The sequence below is a fragment of the Stegostoma tigrinum genome, chromosome X (genome assembly GCF_030684315.1).
Source record: "Stegostoma tigrinum isolate sSteTig4 chromosome X, sSteTig4.hap1, whole genome shotgun sequence".
NCBI lineage: Eukaryota > Metazoa > Chordata > Chondrichthyes > Orectolobiformes > Stegostomatidae > Stegostoma > Stegostoma tigrinum.
In genome coordinates this window covers 2,964,846-2,991,050 of record NC_081404.1, presented here as the reverse complement: position 1 = coordinate 2,991,050, position 26,205 = coordinate 2,964,846, and the positions used below count along the sequence as shown (strand labels likewise).

At 46.2% G+C, this 26,205-nt stretch overlaps 1 protein-coding gene across 2 annotated transcripts in view; it reads right to left on the bottom strand.

The window, feature by feature from the left end:
• LOC125448302 (beta-1,4 N-acetylgalactosaminyltransferase 1-like) overlaps positions 1 to 26,205 on the bottom strand; it is a 117,898-nt gene that overhangs the window by 45,060 nt on the left and 46,633 nt on the right. For both annotated transcript variants that reach the window (XM_048523534.2, XM_059643347.1), the window contains exons 3-6: positions 25,896 to 26,057; positions 20,305 to 20,411; positions 16,648 to 16,685; positions 7,261 to 7,441 (exon numbers count right to left, since the gene is read on the bottom strand). In XM_048523534.2, coding sequence (XP_048379491.1) covers positions 7,261 to 7,441; positions 16,648 to 16,685; positions 20,305 to 20,411; positions 25,896 to 26,057 — 488 coding nt within the window. The remainder of the gene's footprint in view (positions 1 to 7,260; positions 7,442 to 16,647; positions 16,686 to 20,304; positions 20,412 to 25,895; positions 26,058 to 26,205) is intronic.

Genomic DNA, 26,205 nt, shown 5'->3' with positions numbered 1-26,205 from the left:
GTTTGGGGCCTGTGTAGGTGCGGAAGAGGGACTGTTCCACGTAACCTACAAAGAGGCAGGCATAGCTGGGGCCCATGCGGGTGCCCATGGCCACCCCCTTTGTCTGTAGGAAGTGGGAGGAATCGAAAGAGAAGTTGTTGAGGGTGAGGACAAGTTCGGCTAGGCGGATGAGGGTGTCGGTGGAGGGGGACTGGTCGGGCCTGCGGGACAGGAAGAAGCGGAGGGCCTTGAGGCCATCTGCATGCGAAATGCAGGTGTATAGGGACTGGACGTCCATGGTGAAGATGAGGAGTTGGGGGCCAGGGAATTGGAAGTCCTGTAGGAGGTGGAGGGCGTGGGTGGTGTCACGGTCGTAGGTAGAGAGTTCCTGGACCAAAGGGGAGAAAATGGAGTCCAGATAGGTGGAGATGAGTTCGGTGGGGCAGGAACAGGCTGAGACAATGGGTCGACCAGGGCAGGCAGGTTTGTGGATTTTGGGAAGGAGATAGAAACGGGCCGTGCGGGGTTGGGGAACAATGAGGTTGGAGGCAGTGGGTGGGAGGTCCCCTGAGGTGATGAGGTCGCGAATGGTGTTGGAGATGATGGTTTGGTGCTCGGGTGAGGGGTCATGATCGAGGGGGCGTTAGTAGGTGGTGTCGGAGAGTTGGCGTTTGGCCTCAACGATGTAGAGCTCAGTGCGCCATACGACCACTGCACCACCCTTGTCTGCGGGTTTGATGGTGAGGTTGGGGTTGGAGCGGAGGGAGCGGAGGGCTGCCCATTCTGCGGGGGAGAAGTTGGAGTGGGTGAGAGGGGTGGAGAGGTTGAGGCGGTTAATGTCTCGATGGCAGTTTGAGATGAAGAGGCCGAGGGAAGGTAGGAGGCCTGGGGGTGGTGTCAAGGAGGAGGACTTGTGTTGGAAGCGGGAGAAGGGGTCAGTGGAGGGAGGGTTAGGTTCCCGGTTGAAGAAGTAGGCATGGAGGCGAAGGCGGCGGAAAAACTGCTCTATGTCCAATCGTGACTGGTATTGGTTGATGTGTGGTTGTAGGGGGACAAAGGTGAGCCCCTTGCTTAGGACTGACCGTTCGTCCTCAGTCAGTGGGAGGTCTGGGGAGATGGTGAAGATGCGGCAGGGCTCAGTGTGGCTGTCTCCTCTGGGGTTGCTGGCTGTGGAGGTTGTGGGCGGAGCGATGAGGTCGTCGGCCGTGGGCGGGGTTCCGTCAGCGTCGGCCGTGGGCGGGGTTCCGTCGGCGGTGGGAGGAGCGGGGTGGGCGGCAGCAGCAGCGGTGAGGGTGGTGTATGAGGTGTTGTAACTGGAAGTGGAGGCGGTGAGTTTATCCAGCCTCTCCTTATAGCCAATACACTCCAATCCAGGCAACATCCTGGGAAATCGCTTCTCCACCCTCTCCAAAGCCTCCACATCCTTCCTATAGTGTGGTGACCAGAACTGCATGCACTACTCCAAATGGGGCCTCACTGAAGCTTGAGACAGCTGCAACATGACTCGCCAACTTTTCTATCCAATGCCCCGACTGACACAGGCAAGCGTGGCATATGCCTTCTTTACCACCGTACCCACTTGTGCTGCCACTTTCAGGGAGCTATGGTCTTGTACCCCAAAGATCCCTCTGTATATCAATGCTCCTAAGGGTCCCCATTCACATTACACTTTTCTCTTACGTGTGACCTTCCAAAATGCATCGCCTCACTTGTCTGGGTTAAACTCCATCTGCCATTTCTTCAGTCCTTATAGCTGATCTATATTCTGCTGCATCCTTTCACAGCCTTCCTCACTAACCACAACTCCACCAACTTTCATGGCATCTACAAACTTACTAATCAGACCAATCACCTAAATCCTTTGTATACATATTACAAAGAAAGAAGTCCCAGCACTGATCCTTGCGGAACACCACTGGTCAGAGACAGCCAAACAGAAAAACACCCCCTCCACAATTACCCTCTGTCCTCCTTGGCCAAGTCAATTTTGATCCAACCTGCCAACTCACTATGGGTTCCATACAATTTAATCTTCTGGACCAGTCAATCATGAGGAACCTTGTCAAATGCGCTAGTAAAGTCCATGTAGACTACATCGTCTGTCCTACCCTCCACCATCTTTGTCACTTCCTCAAAAAATAACTAGAACAAGTTTGTGAGACAAGGCCTCCCTGGATAAAGCCACGCTGACTATCCCTAATAAGTCCATTCTTCTCCAAATACAAGTAAATTCTATCACTAAAAGTCTTCTCCAATAATTTCCCTGCCACTGCTGGAATGCTCACCACTATTATTTCCTGGATTATCCTTGATGCCGCTGTGGAATAAAGGAACAACATCGGCTATTCTCCAGTCTTCTGGGGCTTCACCTCTGACTAAAGAAGATACAGAGATCTCTGTCAAGGCCCCAGTCTCCTCCCTTGTCTGCTTCAGGATCCTGGTCAGGCCCTGGGGACTTATCGACCTTAATGCTTTTCAAGACACCCAGCACCTCCTCTTCCTTAATATCGACATGTCCTAGAATATCAACATAACCCTCTCTAAACATACTACCATCCATATCTTTCTCCCTGGTGAATACCCAATGCCAAGTACTCATTAAAGGACCTCACCCACTTTCTCCAGCTCTACACAAATTCTCTCCTTTGTCCGAGAGTGGAGCTACCGTTTCCCTAGTTACCCTCTTGCTCCTAATATACATATAAAATGCCTTGGGATTGTCCTTGATCCTACTTGCCAAGGACATTTCACAGCCCCTTCTAGCTTTCCTAATTTAAGTTCTTTTCTGCTTCCTTTATACTCAAGGGTCTCCTTTGATTTGTTTCCTAAACCTTACATCTACTTCCTTTTTCTTTTTACTTACTACATCTCTCAACATCCAATGTTTCCAAATCTTATCTTTCATCCTCACAGGGATATGCTGGTCCTGAACTCTGGTCAACTGGCTTTTAAAAGACTCCCACATGTCAGGTGTGGATTTACCTTCAAACAACTGCTCCCAATCAAATGTCTCCAGTTCCTACCTAATGCTGTTGTAATTAGCCTTCCCCCTATTTAGCAATTTTACCCACTGCCTAGACTTAGCAATGGTCGCAGCAAATCTCATCAGGACCTGTAGCTTATACAATGTAGAGAGTTAGCAATAGCCAGATAATGAAAAGGATGCTGCATTTCTCTTCAAACTACCCCAGGGCTAAGGCCAAATGATGTCTGTGTTATTGAGTTGTACAAGGAACATGGGACACGCCATGCTGCAGCGCCCCTCATGGCGAATGACAGACCTGTTCTGCAGTGTGGAAGTCTGTAACAATGCACCGTGTCCCCTTCCCGTCTGAGGACTGGGTGCCAGGTCCAAGTGGCTTGTGACTCAGGACGAGAGCTGCTGGCAATCCTCCTCACAATGCCAGTCTTCGGGGGCCATTCCCTGGGCTTTGTTGGAAGGTGTTTCTCTTGTCTTTGCAGACAGGAAATAGTTTCTTACATCACAGGAAGTGTGTATCAGCTTACATGAACTCTCAGGCAGACAGGCCGGGTTTTTTGACGAGTGCCAATCACTCATGTGCCACTCCGGCCTTTTTTTTAAAATGAATACATTTCCGAAAGGAGATTCAGCTAAGGCTTCCCTCAGAAATATGGAGGCATACTTTTGTTCTGACAGCTCTTTCGTAGCATCGGTCGGTCAGGGACAAGTTTTCCTCTTTTCCCAGCATGCACCTGTTGTACTCCGAGAAGATCTGACAGCCACTTTCACAAAACCACATTGACTCTGTTTGATTGGGTTAAGCTTTTCAAAATATCCTGTTATTTAGTCCATACAGTCACACAGCACAGAAACAGAGCCCTCAGGCCAGCCATAATCCTAATCTAAACCAGTCTCACCTGCCTGGTCCTGGCCCCTATCCCTCATGCCCACATGTCATAGAACATAGAACATAGAACATAGAACAGTACAGCACAGAACAGGCCCTTCAGCCCACAATGTTGTGCCGACCATTGATCCTCATGTATGCACCCTCAAATTTCTGTGACCATATACATGTCCAGCAGTCTCTTAAATGACCCCAATGACCTTGCTTCCACAACTGCTGCTGGCAACGCATTCCATGCTCTCACAACTCTCTGCGTAAAGAACCTGCCTCTGACATCCCCTCTATACTTTCCACCAACCAGCTTAAAACTATGACCCCTCGTGCTAGCCATTTCTGCCCTGGGAAATAGTCTCTGGCTATCAACTCTATCTATGCCTCTCATTATCTTGTATACCTCAATTAAGTCACCTCTCCTCCTCCTTTTCTCCAATGAAAAGAGACCGAGCTCAGTCAACCTCTCTTCATAAGATAAGCCCTCCAGTCCAGGCAGCATCCTGGTAAACCTCCTCTGAACCCTCTCCAAAGCATCCACATCTTTCCTATAATAGGGCGCCCAGAACTGGACGCAGTATTCCAAGTGCGGTCTAACCAAAGTTTTATAGAGCTGCAACAAGATCTCACGACTCTTAAACTCAATCCCCCTGTTAATGAAAGCCAAAACACCATATGCTTTCTTAACAACCCTGTCCACTTGGGTGGCCATTTTAAGGGATCTATGTATCTGCACACCAAGATCCCTCTGTTCCTCCACGCTGCCAAGAATCCTATCCTTAATCCTGTACTCAGCTTTCAAATTCGACCTTCCAAAATGCATCACCTCGCATTTATCCAGGTTGAACTCCATCTGCCACCTCTCAGCCCATCTCTGCATCCTGTCAATGTCCCGCTGCAGCCTACAACAGCCCTCTACACTGTCAACGACACCTCCGACCTTTGTGTCGTCTGCAAACTTGCTGACCCATCCTTCAATCCCCTCGTCCAAGTCATTAATAAAAATTACAAACAGTAGAGGCCCAAGGACAGAGCCCTGTGGAACTCCACTCACCACTGACTTCCAGGCAGAATATTTTCCTTCTACTACCACTCGCTGTCTTCTGTTGGCCAGCCAATTCTGTATCCAAGCAGCTAAGTTCCCCTGTATCCCATTCCTCCTGACCTTCTGAATGAGCCTACCATGGGGAACCTTATCAAATGCCTTACTGAAGTCCATATACACCACATCCACAGCTCGACCCTCATCAACCTTTCTAGTCACATCCTCAAAAAACTCGATAAGGTTTGTAAGGCATGACCTACCCCTCACAAAGCCGTGTTGACTGTATTTGATCAAGCCATGCTCTTCCAGATGGTCATAAATCTTATCCCTCAGAATCCTTTCTAACACCTTGCAGACGACAGACGTGAGACTTACCGGTCTATAATTGCCGGGGATTTCCCTATTTCCTTTCTTGAAGAGAGGAATTACATTTGCCTCTCTCCAGTCCTCAGGTACGACTCCAGTGGAGAGCGAGGATGCAACGATCTTCGCAAGTGGCGAAGCAATTGCATTTCTCGCTTCCCAAAGCAGCCGAGGACAAATCTGATCCGGGCCTGGCGACTTGTCAATCTTAATGTTTGACAAAATTTTCAGCACATCAGCTTCCTCTATCTCTATCCATTCCAGCATGCACACCTGCTCTTCAAAGGTTTCATTCACTACAAAGTTGGTTTCTTTCGTAAAGACAGAAGCAAAAAACTCATTTAGGGCTTCCCCTACCTCCTCAGGCTCCACACACAAGTTTCCTATGCTATCCCTGATCGGCCCTACTCTTTCTTTGACCATTCTCTTATTCCTCACGTAAGTGTAAAATGCCTTTGTGTTTTCCCGGATTCCTTCTGCCAAGCCTTTCTCGTGCCCCCTCCTGGCTCTCCTCAGACCATTTTTGAGCTCCTTCCTTGCCTGCATGTAATCCTCTCTAGCTGAACTTGACCCTAGCTTCCTCCACCTTATGTAAGCTTTACAAATCTCTCGCCTCTCACCTTAAAAATATACCCCTAGTTTTGTAATCCATCACCCTAGGGTAAAGACACCGGCCATTCACCTTATCTATACCCCCAATGATGTTATAAACCTCAAAGGTCACCCCTCAATTTCCTACACTCCAGTGAAAAAAGTCCCAGCCTATCCAGCCTCTCCTGATAACTCAATCCCTCCATTCCTGGCAACATCCTGGTAAATCTCTTTTGAACCCTCTCCAGCTTAATAATGTCCTTCCTATAACAGGGAGACCAGAACTGCACACAGTGCTCCAATGTCCTGTACAACCTCAACGTGACATTTCCAACTGCTGTACTTGAAGGTTTGAGCAATGTAGGCAGTTGTTAATAAGGGATTCTAGCATTTTCCCCAACAACACATGTTTGATTAACCGATCTACAGTTTCCTGCTTTCTGTCCCCACTTCTTCTTGTACAAGGGCATCACATTCGCATTTTTCCCACCTGCTGAAGCATTGACTGAGTGACTGTTTTGCAGAACATCTATGATCTCCCGCAAAAAAAGACCCTGAGCTACCTGTTGCCTGCCACTTTAACACACCACCCTGTTCCCTGGCTAATGTCTCTGTCTCTGGTTTGCTGCAGTTCTCCAGTGAAGCTCAGCACAAGCTGGCGGAACAGCACCTCATTTTCCACTTGGGGACCCTGCAGCCCTCCGGACTCAACACCAAATTCAATAATTTTAGGGCCGGAGTTCTCCCACATCCTTATCCCAGCCCCCACAAACCGAGCCTTGTAATCACATAGCCTGCTGTTACACACAACCCATTGCCCACCGCCAACAGTCTCCGTTGGTCACCGTTCTCCCAGGCTGATCGTTGTCCACTCCTTTATCTATCCAACTGTTCTTTTCTCTCTTCGGGCTTGATCTCCGCCTTTTATTTACTCCTTACCCCCTCCCCCCATCCCATCTTCTGTGTAATAACCAACATCTTCCTAGCTACCACCAGTTCTGAGGAAGAGTCACTGGACCCAAAATTTTAACTCTGATTTCTCTCCACAGATGTTGCCAGATCAGCTGAGCTTTTCCAGCAACTTGTTTTTTTGTTTCTGATTTCCAGCATCTGTAGTTCTTTTGGTTTTTATTTTGTTTGTCTTTAGCCCCATTTAGTTTGACACATACTTTATCCTTCATGATCAAGACTGTTCCAAGTTCTTGCCTCCCATTAGCATCTTACTTATCGGTTATCTAGGATGTTTGCAGTGTGCCCCATCACGAAGGCTGATGCAAAATATTGCTTTAAATTATCGACCATTGAGGAACAGGAGGAGGCCATTCAGTCCCTCGAGCCTATTCTGTTAATGAGATCTTGACTGATGTGCAGACTAACTGCATAGAACTGCTCTTCAGTTACCCTGCCCCCTGGATAACCTACCTGTGTCGGCTGTGTTGGGGTTGAAGACAGTGTTGCTGTAGGTGACAAACTGCAGTTGACGGTTCAGGTTGTCCAGTTGAGAGCTCGACAGAGACATGTGCATCGCCCCTTCACCTTCGATCGTCACCTCATCAACCTCAGCAGCCACATCGAAGGTTCCCAACGTTGCTGTCAGGTTGACCTGTAAGGCATAGATTTCGCTCACTATTAACCACAGCCTCCTTGTGCATTTGTGTTGTATATGCAATTTGTGAGGGGCCTAAACACTCAGAAAATAGATATTTGGACACTTTTGTATTGCAGAGAAAGAACGAGTTTTGTTTTTTGTAACTTGAAGGACTGAAGCGTAACTATGAGATGTTCACTTATTGGCATACAGGTTGGCACCTGGTTAAAAACTGCCTAGCAACAGATGTTATAGTTCAGTAGTATTTTGCCGCAGGACTGAGAGAAGGGGCAATTGCATTTGGGCCTCTAAAAGATTGCACATCAGAGGAAAAGAAATGGAACTCTCTCCAAAGAAGAACTTCTAACTGAAGCAGAGACCTAGGTCCAACTGACCAGCTACCAAACTGAGGACCTTCTGTGGTCCACAAAATCACATATTCTCTGGAGTTTAGAATATTCAGAGGCGACTGAATTGAATTGTCTAAGACGCTGAGGGGATGTGACTAGGTGGATGTGGAACGATGTTTCCCCTGGTGGGAGAATCTACAAGGAGGGGTCAGAGTTTAAAAATAAGGGAGCGCCCATTAAAACGGAGTTGAGGAAACATTTTTCTCTCTCAGGGTTGAGATTCTTTGGAATTCCCTTCCTCAAAAGGCAGTGGATGCAGAATCTTTCATTGTGCTTGCGGCAGAGGGGGATAGATTCTTGACTCCCAAGGGGATGAGAGATTATCAGGAAGGGTGATAGCAGGAACGTAGGGTTGAGGTTAAAATCTGATCAGCCATTGAATGGCACAGCAGGCTTGAAGGGCCGACTGGCCTACTCATGTTCCTTTAATTTATGTGTTGTTCTCTTCTTTATTGATGAAGTCTGGTGCAGAGTTTCTTTCATCTTAGAAAGTGGTCAAAAATGAAGCAAATTAACTGTCTTTGGGATTAAATTGGTCAGTTCAAGAATTGTGACAGCTCATGGCCTAGTTTGTTTTGATTTCTAACTCTACGAAGGATTTCCTGATGTTTTTGGTGATTTGTCTGAAGGAAAAAGTTACAAACAAATGGAGGAAAACAGTTCAAGTTCAAAATATTTTCATTGAAGGCACCTCATTTCTCTGCGCACCGCTGCTAACCAAGGGTCGGCTCAAGATTGGGCTATTCCAAATTTTAGTTCATTTTCCATGGAATGTGGGCATTTGCTACCCATTCCTAGGTGCCTACCAGAAGATAGCAGAGGCATTTCCAGGATTCTGACCCATCGACACTGGAGGAATGGTGATATATTTCCAAGTCAGGATGGGGAGTGGCTTGGAGGGGAACTCGCAGGGGGTGGTGTTCCCCACGTATCTGTTGCCCTTGTCCTTCTAGATGGTAGTGGTTGTGGGTTTGGAAGGTGCTGCCTGAGGATCTTTGGTGAATTTCTGCAGTGCATCTTGTAGATGGTACACACTGTTGCTACTGAGTGTCGGTGGTGGAGGGAGTGGGAGGTTTGTGGATGTGGTACCAATCAAGCGGGAGCTGCTTTGTCCTGGATGGTGTCAAGCTTCTTGAGTGTTGTTGGGGCTGCCCCCATCCAGGCAAGTGGGGAGTATCCCATCACAATCCTGACTTGTGCCTTGTAGATTTTGGGACGGGGCTTTGTAGAGTCAGGTGGGGGGGTTACTTGCTGCAGGATTCCCAGCTCCTGGCCCGCTGTTGTAGCCACTGTGTTTATGTGGTGAGTCTGGCTCTGATCAAAAGCAAGCCTCAGGATGTTGATGAAAATTACCTTTGATCTACCAGACAGAAGGAAATTTCATCCACTCCCAATAAACTCAGCGGCAATGTTGGTGCCAGATATGAAAGGACAACAATGCAATCTTATCTTGGTGTCCTGTAAATGATCATTGTACTATCTGTACTGAGCCAATTGCTTGGGGAGGGAGAAATGGAAATAACGCCAGCTGACGAGGTGCTTACATAATCGGAGTAGGCAAATCCAAAACTGCGGCATCATTGTACAGGTACGCCAAAGGGCAGAGGCACCGGGGCCTCAGTGGGAAACGACCCTACCTCTGAGCCAGAAGCTATTTGGCCACTCTAGTACATAAACAAGGAAGAAGGTGTGCATATAATGCAGCAATGCACAAAAGTGTTATACAATAAAGCATGCCACAGGTCACATTGGGGAAGGCTCGGTCACCAGCTCAAATACTTGTCAAACAGGCAGATGTAAAGAAATGTGTTGAAGGCAGGAGAGAGCGAGAGCAAGAGATATATCAAGGGGTTTCTGGACAGGATAGCAGAGGTGAGTGCAGACCATTCAGACTGGGAAAGGAGGATAGTACAGAGAGGAAGTTGTCAGCAAACCAAACACACTGGGCTCAGACAGCATATTCAACATGTCTTATGTTTTTGTCAGAAGAAACAACTTTAGTCCTGTGTCCGGTCCAGTGTCAGTCCCACATTGAGCACTGTGTCCAGTTCAGTGTCACTCCCACATCGAGCTCTGTGCCCAGTTCCAGGTCAATCCCACATTGAGCACTGTGCCCAGTTCAGTGTCAGTCCCACGCTGAGCTGTGTCCAGTTCAGTTTCAGTCCCACATTGAGCACTGTGTCCAGTTCCGGGTAAGTCCCACATTGAGCTCTGTGCCCAGTTCTGAGCAGGTTGAATTTTGAGGAACATGCCTGCATGCTGAAGAGGTGTTGAGTTCTCAGTTCAAGTCAGGTGTGAGGGCGTGAAATACTTGGAAATGGGATGCAAGTTCAATGCAGTCTCTGTTTTGAAACTGAGCTTCCCGTGCTGATTTTTATTATTCTATTATAAATCACTTCATCTGCTTTTTGAAACTCTGTGTAAACGTATCCTACTGCAATAAGAATACCTCTCACCACTGCAGATCAGGTGCAATTACATTGTGACAAGTTTCAACAGGCAGTTTAGTTCTGAATGCAGACATTGGTAAATTACATTGGAATGTAAGCCTGTTGACACTACAAGCACTGGGGCCACCTTTATTCACCTCCTGCAGACAGGTCTGCCCATTCTAACATGTACTTGTCCCTTAAATAATAGTGTACTTATTACCTCCAAAGTTCTATCAAGCACGCTTCATCTATTTGAAGCTGACTTTGCAGTTTCATGCTAAAATTGCCCTCCCCGAGTTGGAATGAACTTCCCCTGCTCCACCTTCACTGTTTCATGTAAAGCAATGCTTCGTGTTAACTTTGGTACTGTATTGTATGCCTTGATCTTATCTCATTTCCCTCACACCTTTTCCAAGCTGAGAAGCCAAATCCCCACACTGCTCATTGAGAGATTTTAGGCAGAATCAGACAGGGCGTCTTGTGTATCAGAGATAATGGGAACTGCAGATGCTGGAGATTCCAAGATAATAAAATGTGAGGCTGGATGCTGTGTTCATCCAGCCTCACATTTTATTATCAGGGCGTCTTGTGTAAATATTTCTTCTGGATTTCCCATGCATCATGGTGAGTATCTCACTGGGCAGTTATTCATTAACAGTTGGTTTACTGCTTGTTAAACACCTTGTTGACAGCCTTAATATTCACTGATCTTCCCAAATGGGTTGAACAAGCTCCATTTGAAGTCAGAGCAGCTTTATGTGGGTCACCATCTCGGGGTACAAACTGCCCTCGTCTGCCGGCATTGGCATCTGGCATTTGCCAACCCCTCATGGCCATCTCCGTACCCGTCAGATCCCCTCGCAGGGTGCACTACAGCTAGCAGTGAAAGAGGTTGCTCCAGGAACACATTTGGTACAGGGATTACGCACCCAGCTCACAGACTAGACCAGGCTCCAACTCTGGGCTTGCTCACTCTCTTAAGTGTTGACTCACTCAGCACTTACCTCCATGCTACAGCGTAGCCTTGCCCTGCCAACAGCTCATGCAGTCTTCAGTCCAAAGGGTGGACATCTTGCCCCTACTAACTGATGGCATGGGCAGAGGAACTAGGGAATAGGAGATTTGAGGGGGAAGAAGCTGCACATGTCGCTGTGGCAGTGACTGAGAGTAGCAGCTACAAAATAACTGGGTATCTGTCTCAGAAATGGGCACTTTAGCCATGACTGCTCCAACAGCCGAGCTGAACGGCAAATACAACAGTTAAACTTCCAGAAAGTAGACCTCCGCAGTTTAAAAAAATTGTTGGAGGAACGAAGGTGCGCCAGCGGGTGACAAACATTCTCAGGTTTGCTCTGGGTTTATGAGCACAGTGTCAGGGATCAGAACATTAACAGACTCGTCAATATGTGTTACAAAGAAAATTCCTCTGACACAGCGGGTAACCTCAGTGCAAGGAGAAGGATAGAAGCTAAGAGAAGTGAGTGGGTACATCTACACTTGGAAGGTCCACTTCTGGGTATGCCCAAAAAGCACAGGCATTACTTTGGGGAGAGGCACGCTACAGCTACTGGGGGCAATGATAGATCTGCAGGAGCACACACCGACGTGGAGAAAAAGGGAAATATATGTGCCCAGTATGTATGGCGGTTGGGTGTGTTTGCATTGGGCTTAAGGGGTGACCTTGTAGAGGTTTATAAAATCATGATAGATAAATTGTTTAGCAAGGGTCTTTTCCCTAGGACGGGGGAATTCAGCACTACGAAACATATTTTTAAGGTGAGAGGCGAAAGATTTAAAACAAAACCACATGCGAGCCAAGCTTTTTTTCCACACAGAGGGTGGTTTGCGTACAAAATGAACTTCCTGAGGAAGTGGTAGATGCGAGTACAATTAGAACATTTAAAAGACATTTGGGCAAGTACATGAATAGGAAGGGTTTTAGGGATATGGGCCAGTTTAGTTTGGGAACATGGTCAGCACAGACTGGTTGGACCGAGGGGCCGTTTCTGTGCTGTCTGGCTCTGTTACAGGTTGAATCTTTTGATAGTTGTTGATAGTAGATAGGGTTGGGAGAGAACACGCAACGTATTTCCACCAGTGTATCGAATGTGCACATCATAACTGAGGAAAGCAGTAAAAATTACAACACCTACACCAACCACATCCAAGGGGGTCCTGGGAACACCTACAGATAGTCGATTTCCTCTGAAAGCAGAATAAATTCTGCTCAGTGCCCATTAATCGATTCACCAGTTGATTGTGAAAGTTGAAAATGTTCCCCACAAGATAGCATTCATTCATGATTGTAGCCTGGGACTTGACAGTAGGAGTGGTCCCTAGGTGGGGAATGTCCATCCAAATGGGCATTGATCACACAGAGATTCATAAATTCTCAGGGATTAGGCTGAGCTTCCATATCCATATTACCCACAGGGCTCCAGGATGGTAGAAAATCTCTAAGGCAATACAGGAAACAGGGAAGGGGTGGGCAGAAGTACTACTGCATCTCAGGGTTAGAATCATAGAATCCCTACAGTGTGGAAGCAGGCCATTCAGCCCAACGAGTCCACACTGACCTTCTGAAGTGTATCCCACCCAGACCCAGCCCCCCTATCCCATAATCCTGCATTTCCCATGGTCAGTCAAGAGACAGGAGGGGACATGAGAAGTCTTTGGCAGGTGGGATCAAGGAAAACCCTAAAGCTATAGGTATGTCAGGAATAAAAGAATGACTAGAGTAAGACTAGGGCCAGTCAAGGAGAGTAGTGGGAAGTTGTGCGTGGAGTCCGAAGGGATAGGAGAGGCGCTAAATGAATATTTTTCGTCAGTATTCACACAGGAAAAAGACAATGTTGTCGAGGAGAATACTGAGATACAGGCTATTAGACTAGATGGGATTGGGGTTCATAAGGAGGGGGTGTTAGCAATCCTGGAAAGTGTGAAAATAGATAAGTCCCCTGGGCTGATGGGATTTATCCTAGGATTCTCTGGGAAGCTAGGAAGGAGATTGCAGAGCCTTTGGCTTTGATCTTTATGTTGTCATTGTCCATAGGAATGGTGCCAGAAGACTGGAGAATAGCAAATGTTGTCCCCTTGTTCAAGGAGGGGAGTTGACACAACCCTGGTAATTACAGACCAGTGAGCCTTACTTCAGTTCTGGGTGAAGTGTTGGAGACGATTATAAGAGATAGGATTTATAATCATCTAGAAATGAATAATTTGATTAGGGATAGTCAACACGGTTTTGTGACGGGTAGGTCATGCCTCACAAACGTTATTGAGTTCTTTGAGAAGGTGACCAAACAGGTGGATGAGGGTAAAGCGGTTGTTGTGGTATGTATGGATTTCAGTAAAGCATTTGATAAGGTTCCCCATGGTAGGCTATTGCAGAAAATACGGAGGCATGGGATTGAGAGCGATTTAGTGGTTTGGATCGGAAATCGGCTGGCTGTAAGAAGACAGGGTGGTGGTTGATGGGAAATGTTCATCCTGGAGTTCAGTTACTAGTGATGTACCGCAAGGATCTGTTTTGGGGCCACTGCTGTTTGTCATTTTTATAAATGGCCTGGATGAGGGCGTAGAAGGATGAGTTAGTAAATTTGCAGGTGACACTAAAGTCGGTGGAGTTGTGGAGAGTGCGGAAGAATGTTGCAGGTTTCAGAGGGACATAGATAAACTGTAGAGAATGGCCGAGAGGTGGAAAAACGGCGTTTAATGCGGAAGAGTGTGTGAGGTGTTTGAAAGGAGTAACTTCCAAAGTAACACTCTGGAAGGAGTAACAGGAATACAGAGTACTGGGCTAATGGTAAGATTCTTGGGAGTGTGGATGAGCAGAGGGATCTCGTTGTCCAAGTGCATAGATCCCTGAAAGTTGCCACCCAGATTGATAGGGTTGTTAAGAAGGCTTATGGTGTGTTAGGTTTTATTGGTAGAGGAATTGAGTTTCAGAGCCACGAGGTCATGTTGCAGCTGTACAAAACTCTGGTACGGCCACACTTGGAGTATTGCGTACAGTTCTGGTCGCCGCATTATAGGAAGGATGTGGAAGCATTAGAAAGGGTGCAGAGAAGATTTACCAGGATGTTGCCTGGTATGGAGTGTAACGATGACCATAAAACCATTGCTAGTTGTTGGGCACAACTAGGGACCTGGGTTCGATTTGCAGGTGACACTAAAGTCGGAAAGTGGTTTGGATCAGAAATTGGCTAGCTGTAAGAAGACAGAGGGTGGTGGTTGATGGGAAATGTTCATCCTGGAGTTCAGTTACTAGTGGTGTACCGCAAGGAATATGTTTTGGGGCCACTGCGGTTTGTCAGGAAAGGCTGAGGGACTTGAGGCTGTTTTTGTTAGAGAGAGAAGGTTAAGAGGCGTTTTAATAGAGACATACAAGATGCTCAGAGGATTAGATAGGGTGGACAGTGAGAGTCTTTTTCCTCGGATGGAGACGGCTAGCACAAGGGGATGTAGCTTTAAATTGAGGGGTGATAGATATAGGACAGATGTCAGAAGTAGGTTCTTTACTCAGAGTAGTAAGGGCGTGGAATGCCCTGCCTGCAACAGTAGTAGACTCACCAAGTTTAAGGGCATTTAAATGGTCATTGGATAAACAATCGATAATAATGGAATAGTATAGGTTAGATGGGCTTCAGTTTGGTTTCACAGGTCGGCACAACATCGAGGGCCGAAGGGCCTGTACTGAGCTGTAGTGTTCTATGTTCTATACCCTGCACATCTTTGGACTGTGGGAGGAAACCGGAGCAAACCCTCACAGACACAGGGAGAATGTGCAAACTCCACACAGACAGTTGCCCGAGGCTGGAATCGAACCCCGGTCCCTGGTGCTGTGAGGCTGTAGTGCTTGCCACTGTGCTGTGCACATTGGTGAGTAAATGTGTAAGCTTTTGATTGGAGACTTGTTATCTGTAGACATAATCTCAAGCCATTGTTTTTGTCATTAGTTTTGCGTTGTTAGTCATCTTTGATCGGTATACTTTCCATGCATTCATGAAAAAAAGTATGAACAAAGTCTGAAAGAAGCGTTTAAGGAAAAACACTCTTTCAGCATATTGTCTATGATTGGTAAACTAGCCTGTGTGGGCTCTGGATTTCTCTCGACCTGCAGCGTGTGACCAGTTGACCTGTCAGGTAAGGACGGTGAGCAAATGTCAGGCTTATCACAGTGTATCATGCTTGCCTTTACCTCACATAGTTGGAAGCCCAGGTTTTGCTCCAAGGCTTGTGCCACACCCTCCAATATGTCTTGCTGCCTGCCTATCACATATGCTGCCAACCCTACTTGCCACGTGCCACTCTGGTTGCCTGCCATACCCATGGGCTATTTTCCTTTGTCAAGGCTCAAACCTGTTACGTTATTCTCTTAGATACCAATATACCAATTGCACAGCAAAGAAAACAGGAATTCTTTATCTGAAGATCAAACTGTATGCAGATAGTGTTCCTTGGAGGTTAAATATTGCACATTTTATTCTGAGCGGTAGTGATTGTAACAAGGTCAGCCAGGTAGACCTCATAGAATAGAAGTTCCCTGATTGGACCAGGTTAACAGCCTCAATCAGGGAGCCCTGGCTGACAGATAGAAACAGGAGGATCACAGGGTGTGTTCACTCTCGGAGCTGGGTCAGCATCACCAGCTCTGCACATGTAAATAGAGGGTGACTTGGTGATAGGATACTGGCCTCTGTGCAGTTGTTTCACTACGGCTGCTGTTTCAGACTGCCCAGCAAGTCAGGGAGTGATATATTATCAGCTGTTGAAGTGGTTAATGACTGACAACAGTTTAAGTTATACCCTCTTAAAGGTAAATGTACATCACTGCAAAAACTTACTTCGATCAAAATTTGTTAAGAATACTTTATAGGGGATTGTAAAACTACAGGGCACAGGTTTAAGGTGGGAGGGGAAGGATTTAAAAGGGACCTGAGGGGCAGCTTTTTTCACACAGAGGAAATGGTAGATGTGGGTACAGTTACAACATTTAAAAACATGTGGACATGAACATGAAAAGGAAAGGTTTAGACAGATATGGGCCAAACCCAGACAAATGGGACTGGTTCTGATTGGGGAAACTTGGTTGGCACGGATGAGTTGGGCCAAAGGGCCTGTTTCTGTGCCGTATGACTATGACTCGAGGTGGTTGTTTGTGACTAGCATAGACACCGTGGGTTGAATGGTCTCTGTACTGCAAATCTTTACGATTCTGCGACTCACAGTCAAAAACAATGGTCAACGAGTTAACTACCGCAAAAGCAAAGAACTGACAAATTAGTTGTTTCTTCCTCCCACAGACTGTCGTTTTACATTCAGCTGTAGGCCGAGGCCTGCTTTCTACGTTATTGAAGCTGAACTGCAAAAGTCTTACCTCAAAACGTTGCTGAGGTTCAGCTTGCAGCTTCAAACCTGTTTGAGTTAAAAAGACACGACAGATCATCAGAGGGCCAAAATCACATCAAAACCAAATCACCAAGCAGAATTTCAAATGGTTCTGGGTTTATAGCCTGGACTCTTTGCATGGGCTTAGCCTCTTGGACCAGTCAGGCCCCTCTGGCTTGGAATGTGCATTTGACTACTGAATAGAAAGGAACTCTACAGCAATCCTGGGATTGTGTGTTTCCAAGATGAGATTGATATTGTTCTTAGGGAGAAAGGGATCAAAGAGTATGGGGAAAGAGTGGAATCAGGGAAGTGAAGAGGGTGATCAGCCAAGATCAGAATGAATGTTGCAGCAGGTTTTAAGGGCCAACTCCTGCTCTTACTTTCTATGTTGAACGAAAAATGGTGGATGGACTTTGGTAGAATCATAAAATCCCTACAGCGTGGGATCAGCCCACATTGAACCTCCGTGCAACATCCCACCCAGACCCACCCCTACATTTCCCACGGCCAACCCACCCTAACCTGTACATCTTTGGACTGTGGGAGGAAACCGGAGCATCCGGAGGAAACCCACACAGACACGGGGAGAACGTGCAAACTCCACACAGACAGTCACCTGAGGCTGGAATCGAACCCGGGTCCCTGATGCCGTGGGGCTGCAGTGCTAATCACTGAGACACTGTGCTGGTGGGGGGAAGAAACATCTTTTTCAAGGAACAACACAGGATTTAGTTTTCATTTTATTCATGTATTTAATTTACATTTTGTGTGTTTTAAGACTTTCTTTGTTCTGTGTATATGATAAGGTCCTGTGTCGCTTGTGGGTGTGCTACAATATGTCTGAAAGAGAAACACTTCAAGCACTGAGCACAGGTCAGGTCTCAACGTTACAAAGGAAGGCCGGAAGAAGAAAATGCAAAAAACTAGTTATGAAAATGACATCAAAACTGGGCAGCTACGGGCTCTTTTCTGAAAAAAGAGAAGTGACTGAGATGACATAACAAATGTCTTTAAAATTATGATTAGATAGACGCAGAGAAAATACTCCCATCTGTAAATCTACAAATATTTGAGAGTCATTCATAAATCCGACTGGGAATTCTGGGGAAATGTCTTACAGCTAAAGAATGAGGAGAATGTCGAACTTACTCCCACAGGGAGTGTCGAGGTGTATAATCTTGGTGAATTGAGGGATGGATAAATATGGGGAGAGAGGATTAGAATAATTGATGGAATTAGATGAAGGAGGCTGGAATGAGGCTTGTGTGAATTTTTTTTAACATATTTCAGTCACAGGGTATGGACATCATTGGTTGAGCCAACATTGCTGTAGGTTTGGAGTCAGGTAATAGACCGGGCCAGGTAAGGGTGGCAGATTTCCTTCCCTAAAGGGCATTAGGTGAGCCAGATGGGTTTGTGCCCAACAACTAGCGATGGTTTTATGGTCATCGTTACACTCCTAATCCAGATTTCGTTTTTAATTAATGATTTCAGATTCTACCATCTGCCAGGGCAGGAACTGAACTTAAGTCCCCTGGGGGTCTCGATGAATAACTTAGTGACAACACCACTAGGCCACTACTTCCCCAGAAAACACCAGCACTGACTATTTGGGCCAATATGGTGGCTCAGCGGTTAGCACAGCTACCTCACAGCACCAGGGACCCGGGTTCGATTCCACCCTCGGGGTGACTGTCTGCGTGGAGTTTGCACATTCTCCCCATGTTTGCATGGGTTTCCTCCCACAGTCTAAAGATGTGGATTGGGGTGGATTGGCCATGGGAAATTATCCGTGATGTGCAAGCTACATGGGTTAGCCATGGGAAATGTGGAGTTATAGGGTTGGGGGGGGGGGGGGGGATGGGATTGGACGGAATGCTCTCTGGTGTGTGTTGTGGACTTTATGGAGCAAATGGCTTGCTTCTACACGGTAAGGGTTTAATGTCAAGAAGGTGTGAGATGGTGCATTTTGACCAAGGAGAGAGGGACAGGTAATAAAGACTTAATGACACAGGTCTGGAGAGTGTGCAGCAACAGAGGGGCCTGGGGGAGTATGTACAGAGATTTCTGAAGGTGGCAGGACATATTGAGAGACTGGTTAGCAACAGATACGGGATCTTGGTCTTCAGAAAGGAAAGTCTTGGGTAAGAAAGTGAGGCTGAACCTTTATAAAGCTCTGGTTAGGCCCCAGCGATAGCACTGTGTCCAGTTCTGGTCCCCAGCCTTTAGGACGGAGGCGGCTGATACTCGAGAGGGGGCAGAGGGGATTTACCTGAATGGTTCCAGTGACAGGGAGTTTTAGTGACAAGGTTAGAGTGGGAGAAGCTGAGAGCGATCGAGATTGGGTCAAGGTGGGCAAGATTATAACAGGTTTAGATAAGGTGGACAAAGAGAAACTGCTCCCATGAACTGATGGTGCGAGAAATAGGGGGAGACAGAGCAGCGATTCTGGGCAATAGCTGCGTGGGGAGAGGATGTATTTAGGAAGGCAGTTTTTTATGCAATGGGCTGTAATGTCCTGGAACTCTCTGCCTACAAGGATGATGGGAGTGGAGAGAATCAATGATTTCAGAAAGAAAATGGATGGTACTTAATGAAAATAAACTTTCAGGGCTATGGGGACAGAGTGGAACTGAGATGGCTGTGCTTACATGTACTTAAAGGGCTGCATACCTTCTTTTGATGCTGATTATCCCCATGTATACTACTGTAATGAACTGTAAAGTACAAGTTCTGAGAGAAAGATTCTAGGCTTGGTGCTTTGACGAGAAGCACAAATGAAGAAAAGTGCCTGGGCTACATGGGGTGAGATGAGCTTAGATTTCCAGATGTAAAAGGTGGTGGAAATTCTAGCAGATACCTTTAGCTATGGGCACAGCTCACTTGTGTGTGAAGCTCCATGATCTTTCATCTCATTTTTCCACAATTTTGCTGATATCCTGCTGATCACTGTGCAGAGATTGGATGGGAGCTCCTGGTCCTGTTGTGAGCTATTCATCAGCTTGGCTACGCTCTCATTGTTAGAGATCTAACCAATAGAAAGCCAAGATTTCTCACTGCTATGGTGGGCTTCCACAGCAAGTGGTGACATTCCCATTACACTATGGGATCAGAGGCTCAGGCTTTGGCGAAGCAATGGCCTAGTGGTAATTATCACTACAGTGTTAATCCAGGGACCCAGGGTTCAAATCCTAACACAGCAGATGGTGGAATTTGAATTCAATCAAAAAAAAATCTGAAATTAATGGTCAATGGCACCAAAACCATTGTCAATTGTCAGAAATATCCCATCTGGTTGACTGAAGTCCTTTAGGGAAGGAAACTGCCTTCCTTACCCGGTCTGGCCTACATGTGACTCCAGACCCACAACAATGTGGTTGACTCTTAACTGGCCTCTGCAATGGGCATTCAGTCCAAGAGCAATTAGAGATGGGCAACATCAGCAGCACCTAGATGCCATGGAAGATTGAAAAAAACTACGATAGGACAATGCTCATGGCCTTGTTACAAGGGCTTTTGTGCTAATAAATGTCACTTCATTCTGCCAGGGACTACGGTCCAAAAAATAAAGTGTTTTCAGTACTTTTCAACCTCGTGAATTCATGATAATAAGGCACGCCCTTCTGTCTATGTTTTTTCTGACCTGGAATTAAGATGGTTTTCAGAGGTCTCACTTCAACACCTTGAATGGGATATTCCAAGGGAGAATTTGCTTTGGCAAAAAGCAATGCATCTGCAGAAGACCTGGTCCTAAAGGGGAACCAAAATACAAAAGGTCATGTACAAAATAAAAACAGGAAATGCTGCAAATACTCAGCAGGCTTTACAGAATCTGTGAAAAGAGAAACAGAGTTAATCTGAGAGGGATCTTGACCTCCTGGTACATAAACCAGACCTAGAAATACATATTGCTGCTCCCTCAGTGTCACTGAGTCAAAATTCTGGAATTCCCACCTTCAGGGCATTGTGGGTCTACGTACAGCACATGGTCTGCAGAGGTCCAAGGAGGCAGCTCACTGTCACCTTCTCAAGGGGCAACTAGGGACAGGCAATAAATGCTAGGCCCAGCCAGGAATACCCACATCCCACAAATGAATTTTTAACAATATATAAAGTTGGTATGCATGTGCAGCAAGTGATCCTGAAGTTAAATTGCATTTTGGTAAGGTAAAACACAGCAGGGTTTATATACTTAAAGAGAAGTGTTTCTGAACAAAGAGATGAAGGTTCATAGTTCCTTGAAAGTGGAGTCTCAGGTAGACAGGGCAGTGAAGAGGTGTTTGATACGCTTGCCATTATTGGTCAGTGCACTGAGTGTAGGAGTTGGGAGGGTCATGTTGCGGCTGTACAGGACATTGGTTAGGCCACTTTTGGAATACTGCGTTCAGTTCTGGTCTCCCTGCTATAGGAAGGACGTTGTGAAACTTGAAAGAGTTTCTGAAAAGATTTACAATGATGCTTTGGGGATTGGAGGGTATAAGCTATAGGGGAACGCTGAATAGACTGGGGCTATTTTCTCTGGAGCATCAGAGACTGAGGGGTGACTTTATACAAGTTTAAAGTCATGAGGGGCATGGGTAGGGTGAACAGTCAGGGTCTCCCCCCCTCCCCCAGGGTAGGGGATTCCAAATACTAGAGGGGCATAGGTTTAAGGTGAGAGGGGAAAGAGAGTTAAAAGGGCACTTAACGGGTAACTTTTTCATACAGAGGATGGTGTGCGTATGGAATGAGCTTCCAGAGGAAGTGGTGGAGGCTGGTACAGTTACAGCATTTAAAAGGCACCTGGATGGGTAAGTGAATAGGAAGGTTTAGAGGGATATGGGCCAAATGCTGGTAAATGGGACTAGATTTATTTAGGAGATCTGGGTTGGCATGGATGGGTTGAACTGAAGGGTCTGTTTCTGTGCTGTATATCTCTATGACGCTTCAGGTTTTATTGCAAGGGAAAGAAAATATAAACCAGGGAATGGTTATTGCAGCAGTATAGAGACTTGATGATACCATGTCGAAAGTATTGTACACAGCTCAGCTCCTTTTATTTGAAAAAGGATTCAATCGCTTTTGAAGCAGTTCAGAGAAAGTTCATTCCACTCACTTCTGGGACGAAGGACTTTTCTTACAAAGGAAGGTTGAAAAAATTGAGCCTATTGGAGTTTAGAAGAATGAGAGGTGATTTTATTGAGTCTTATATTTGATTTAGATGTGCTCTCTACCTCAGAAAGACTGAGGCAATATGCCCAGAACCATCCTAATATAGCTGGCTGTAAGCAGATAAGAGGAGGCTTCCCCAAGTCCAATTTGCCAAGATTGATCAGATCCCCTCCTTCACTCAGTCCCTCCTTACACCAATGCAGCTCAGACCAGGGTAGCAGCTGCAATGTGTTCTGATCCCAGCTAATGTCATTACTAGACAAGTGTTATGATCCCAGACTGAAATGTGGCTTGATAGATCATTTAACAAGGTGGGTTTTAATACATTGTGATCAGAGATAATGGGAACTGCAGATGCTGGAAAATCTGAGATGACAAACTGTGGAGCTGGATGAACACAGCAGGCCAAGCAACATCTTAGGAGCACAGAGGTTTATTGCTCACAAGTGAAAATTGAAATAAAATAGAACAAACTATTTACATATAAAAGTTAAGATTTTTGAAATGCAGTAAAATACACTCCCATTAATCCTAAAATCATTAAACCCCTTCAGACACATATGCCACTACTTCTGATTCAAACTGTAAAACAAATGATATTAAAACAGATATAAACCATACACCTTCTATCACAAGTGGGAGAATTGAACCTGCCTTGCCTCCTTACCACTGTGGTCACAGCCACACCATTGACATCGAGGTAAAAGGGTCAAATGTGAGAGTGCAGCACATTATTGAAGGTGAGAGGAGTAGGAATGAGTAGGAAGCAGCACTTAAAACGACATGAAGCTCGAGTGAAGAGTGTTTGAGCCAGTGAAGAATGAAGGCCATTGAGTATGTATCATTTGAGATAGACCAAAAGTTTGAGTTGGAGGTGATAATGGTTTTAAGACATGGAGGAAATTGTGCTGATTAGGTGTTTGATGTTCAGGAAGTAAAAAAGAAGAAAGCTCAGGAGTATGCCACAGAAAGGAAAATATAATAAAAACAGCTCAGAAAGGATCACAAAAACAGAAATTTAAGGCCACAGTGGTTGCAGTTGATTGAACTTGCAATACCCAAAGAAACTGGAAGAGGAATTGGGCCTTGTTTTGGGTACAAAAGCCTGATCATTTCTGCTGGCCTTCATACAAAAGTGAAGTACAAGGAAGTGCACCAATTGCCATATTGATTCAGGCACCCTTTAGTCGTCCCAGCAGCTGCCTGTTAGGTTCAGAACAGTGTAGCGGGCCCAGGATAGAGACGTCAGCGTGACAGCAAGATTGAGAATTAAAAGGTAGCAGGAAACTCGGGGTCACACTTGCTGACGGGACCCAAAACGAGGTTTTGCTGAACAAAAAAGGGCAGGTTTTGTACCTTCTGCATGGGAAGGTGGGGGAGGGGCCATGATGACTGAGGTGGTGGGAATGACTGAGAATTGGGCCAGAGTACCATAGAGGGTGCAGGCCTTTCAGAATGCTGATAGAGGAGGGGGAAGGTGTATTTGGTGAGGGCATTGGGCTGGAGGAGGTTCTAGAGGCTGCTGTGGGGGATAGATCGAGGGAATACGTAAGGAGTACTGATATGGAAAGTGGCGCCATCAGAACAGACTGAGCAAAGTTGGAGAAACTGGGAGAGGGGAATGGAGTCAAAGAAACAAAAGATGAGCCTGGGGCAGCTGTGCTACTAACTGAAAGGAATATTAGGATAAAAATCTGTTTTCCCTGCCATGAAAACATCTCAGCAACTTTACTTCCAATTTCCACCCCTCTCTTGGCATCACTGACACATCCCCTCCATGGCTTCTGTTTCCATTTCTGGCAATATGCAAATATCCACTAATTCCCAAACCATATTTCCTCACACTCTGCTTCCTGTATTAAATTAGACTGTAGATGACTGGACTTGAGCAGCCAAATTGTGGATCCTCACACAGGAACAAGAATGTCTTCCTACAATAGCACAGGGTCTTGATGAGACCACACCTGAAGCACTGTGTGCAGTTCTGGTCTCCTTATCTGAGGAAGGATATTCTAAATGATGGAGGGAGTGCAGCGATGGTTTACTAGACTGATACCTGGGACAAGTGTTAGGACTGTATTCACTGAAGATTAGAAGAAGGAATTTCGAGGGGTTGGTGATGGGGTTTGGGTGGGGGGGGGGGTGGAATCTCATAAAAACCTAGAAAATTCTAACAGGACTAGACAGGTCAGAGGCAGGATTCTGATGGTGGGGGAGTCCAGAAGCAGGAGTCACAGTTTAAGGGTAAGGGACAAACATTTTAGGACTGAGCTGAGGAGAAATGTCTTCATCCAGAGAGTGGGGAGCCAGTTGAACTCTCTGCCACAGAAAGCAGTTGACGCTGAAACAGCGTTTTCAACAAGTAGATAGATATAGTTGTGTGTGTGTCTGTGTGTTGGGGGGGGGGGGGAGCAGGAGGGCAGGATTAGGGTATTGAGCTCGATGGTCAGATATGGGCATACAGAAAGATGTAGCAGGCTGAGGGGCTGAATGGCCTACAGTTGCTCCTACCTTCAATATTTTCATGCTGTTCCCAAAATAGTGAAAAAGCTGACGGGAATCCTTGACAATGGCAACCACAATGAAAGTGTCATCATGCCTCCAGAGGAAGTTATGCAACAAACTTGTGACAGTAAACATGCCCGGCATATGAAAATTGCAAGACAGAAAGAAATTGGTAGAGGAATTGGGCCTTGTTTTGGGTGCAAAACCTGATCATTTCTGCTGGCCTTCATACGACAGGGCTTAAAAAAAAGAGGAGAATTAACCTTTAGGTGGGAACCTAACAACAGGGAGCCATCTTGGCTGTCATCATTCTTGACACAGAAAATAATCATTGCTGTAGGAACAAAACATGCCAGGAGAACTCAGCAGCTCAGGTAGTGTTTGTCACAGAGGCATACAGCACGGAAACAGACCCTTCAGTCCAACCCATCCATGCCGATCAGATATCCTAAATAAATCCAGTCCCATTTGGCCCATATCCCTCTAAACCCATCCAGATGCCTTTTAAATGCTGTAACTGTACCAGCCTCCACCACTTCCTCTGGCAGCTCGTTCCATACACGCACCACCCTTTGTGTGAAAAAGTTACCCCTCAGGTCCCTTTTAACTCTTTCCCCTCTCACCTTAAACCTATGCCCCTCTAGTTTATGACTCCCCTACCCTGGGGAGAAGACCTTGTCTATTCACCCTCTCCATGCCCCTCATGATTTTATAAATTTCCATAAGATTGCCCCTCAGCTTCTAACACTCCAGGGAAAATAGCCCCAGTCTATTCAGCCTCTCACTGTAGCTCAAACCCTTCGATCCTGGCAATATCTCCGCAGATCTTTTCTGAACCCTTTAAAGATTCACAACATCCTTCCTGTAGCAGGGAGACCAGAATTGTACGCAGTATTCCAAAAGTGGCCCTGACCAGTGTCCTGTAAAGCCACAACATGACCCTCCCAACTCTGATATTCAATGCACTGACCAATAAAGGCAAGCGTACCAAACACCTTCCTCACTGCCCTGTCTACCTGAGACTCCACTTTCAAGGAAATATGTACCTGCCCCTCCAAGGTCCCTGAGAGAATCAAAGTGACCATTTCAGGCTGTGCACCTCTCATTAGCACTGAAAGGGGGCCAAGTGGTTTCTTTTCTGAGGGTGCAGGAAGGGGGTGGGGTCAAGAAGAAGAAAGGAGAAAGCCTGTGATGAAGGCCGAGTGGCAAGGAGGCAACTTCCAAAATGGGTCAAGGGATGCAGTGAAAAGACATGGGCCACGTTTAAATGGGACATGACTTGGTACCACAGGGTGTAAGAAACAATGAAAGCCAAGGACAAACCAACAAAGCAGAATAAACAAAAGAATGGAAAATGTCTCAAATAAGTTTGTTTAGCTTTACTACCAGGAACACGTTGCTGTGGCAGGGGTGGGGGTATAAGAAGAGGTCAAACTGACTTTTAAAATACCCATGACCCAACAGGCCTGAACCTGTATTCGATGAGGTGACATTTTTGGCTGATAGTAGGAAGATATTTTCTCATTGCCCTCACACTCTCAAAAGTTACAGATGCGTTGCGAGTGTATCAAACTGTACCTCTCTCGAAAACGTTGATACTCCTTTTCCCGCCTTTGTTTGACCTCTTGGCGTTCGGCTGCATCGAAGACCAGCTCCAAGTCGGTGACAGAGTCTCGCCTGAGGAAGTTGCTAAACAAAGACCTCTGTTCTTCACAGCTGCAATCATTACTTGCGAGCTGGCTGCAGGCAAAAGCGATATCAGACGTTAGTATCCGTAAGGCACAAAACAGGGGCTGGAGTAAGGCCCTCTGTGAAGTCCTTCCATTCAAATGGGTCGGGCGGTTCTATCCCTTAACTCCAGTTCCTCACCGGCAGTTCTGTCACCCAT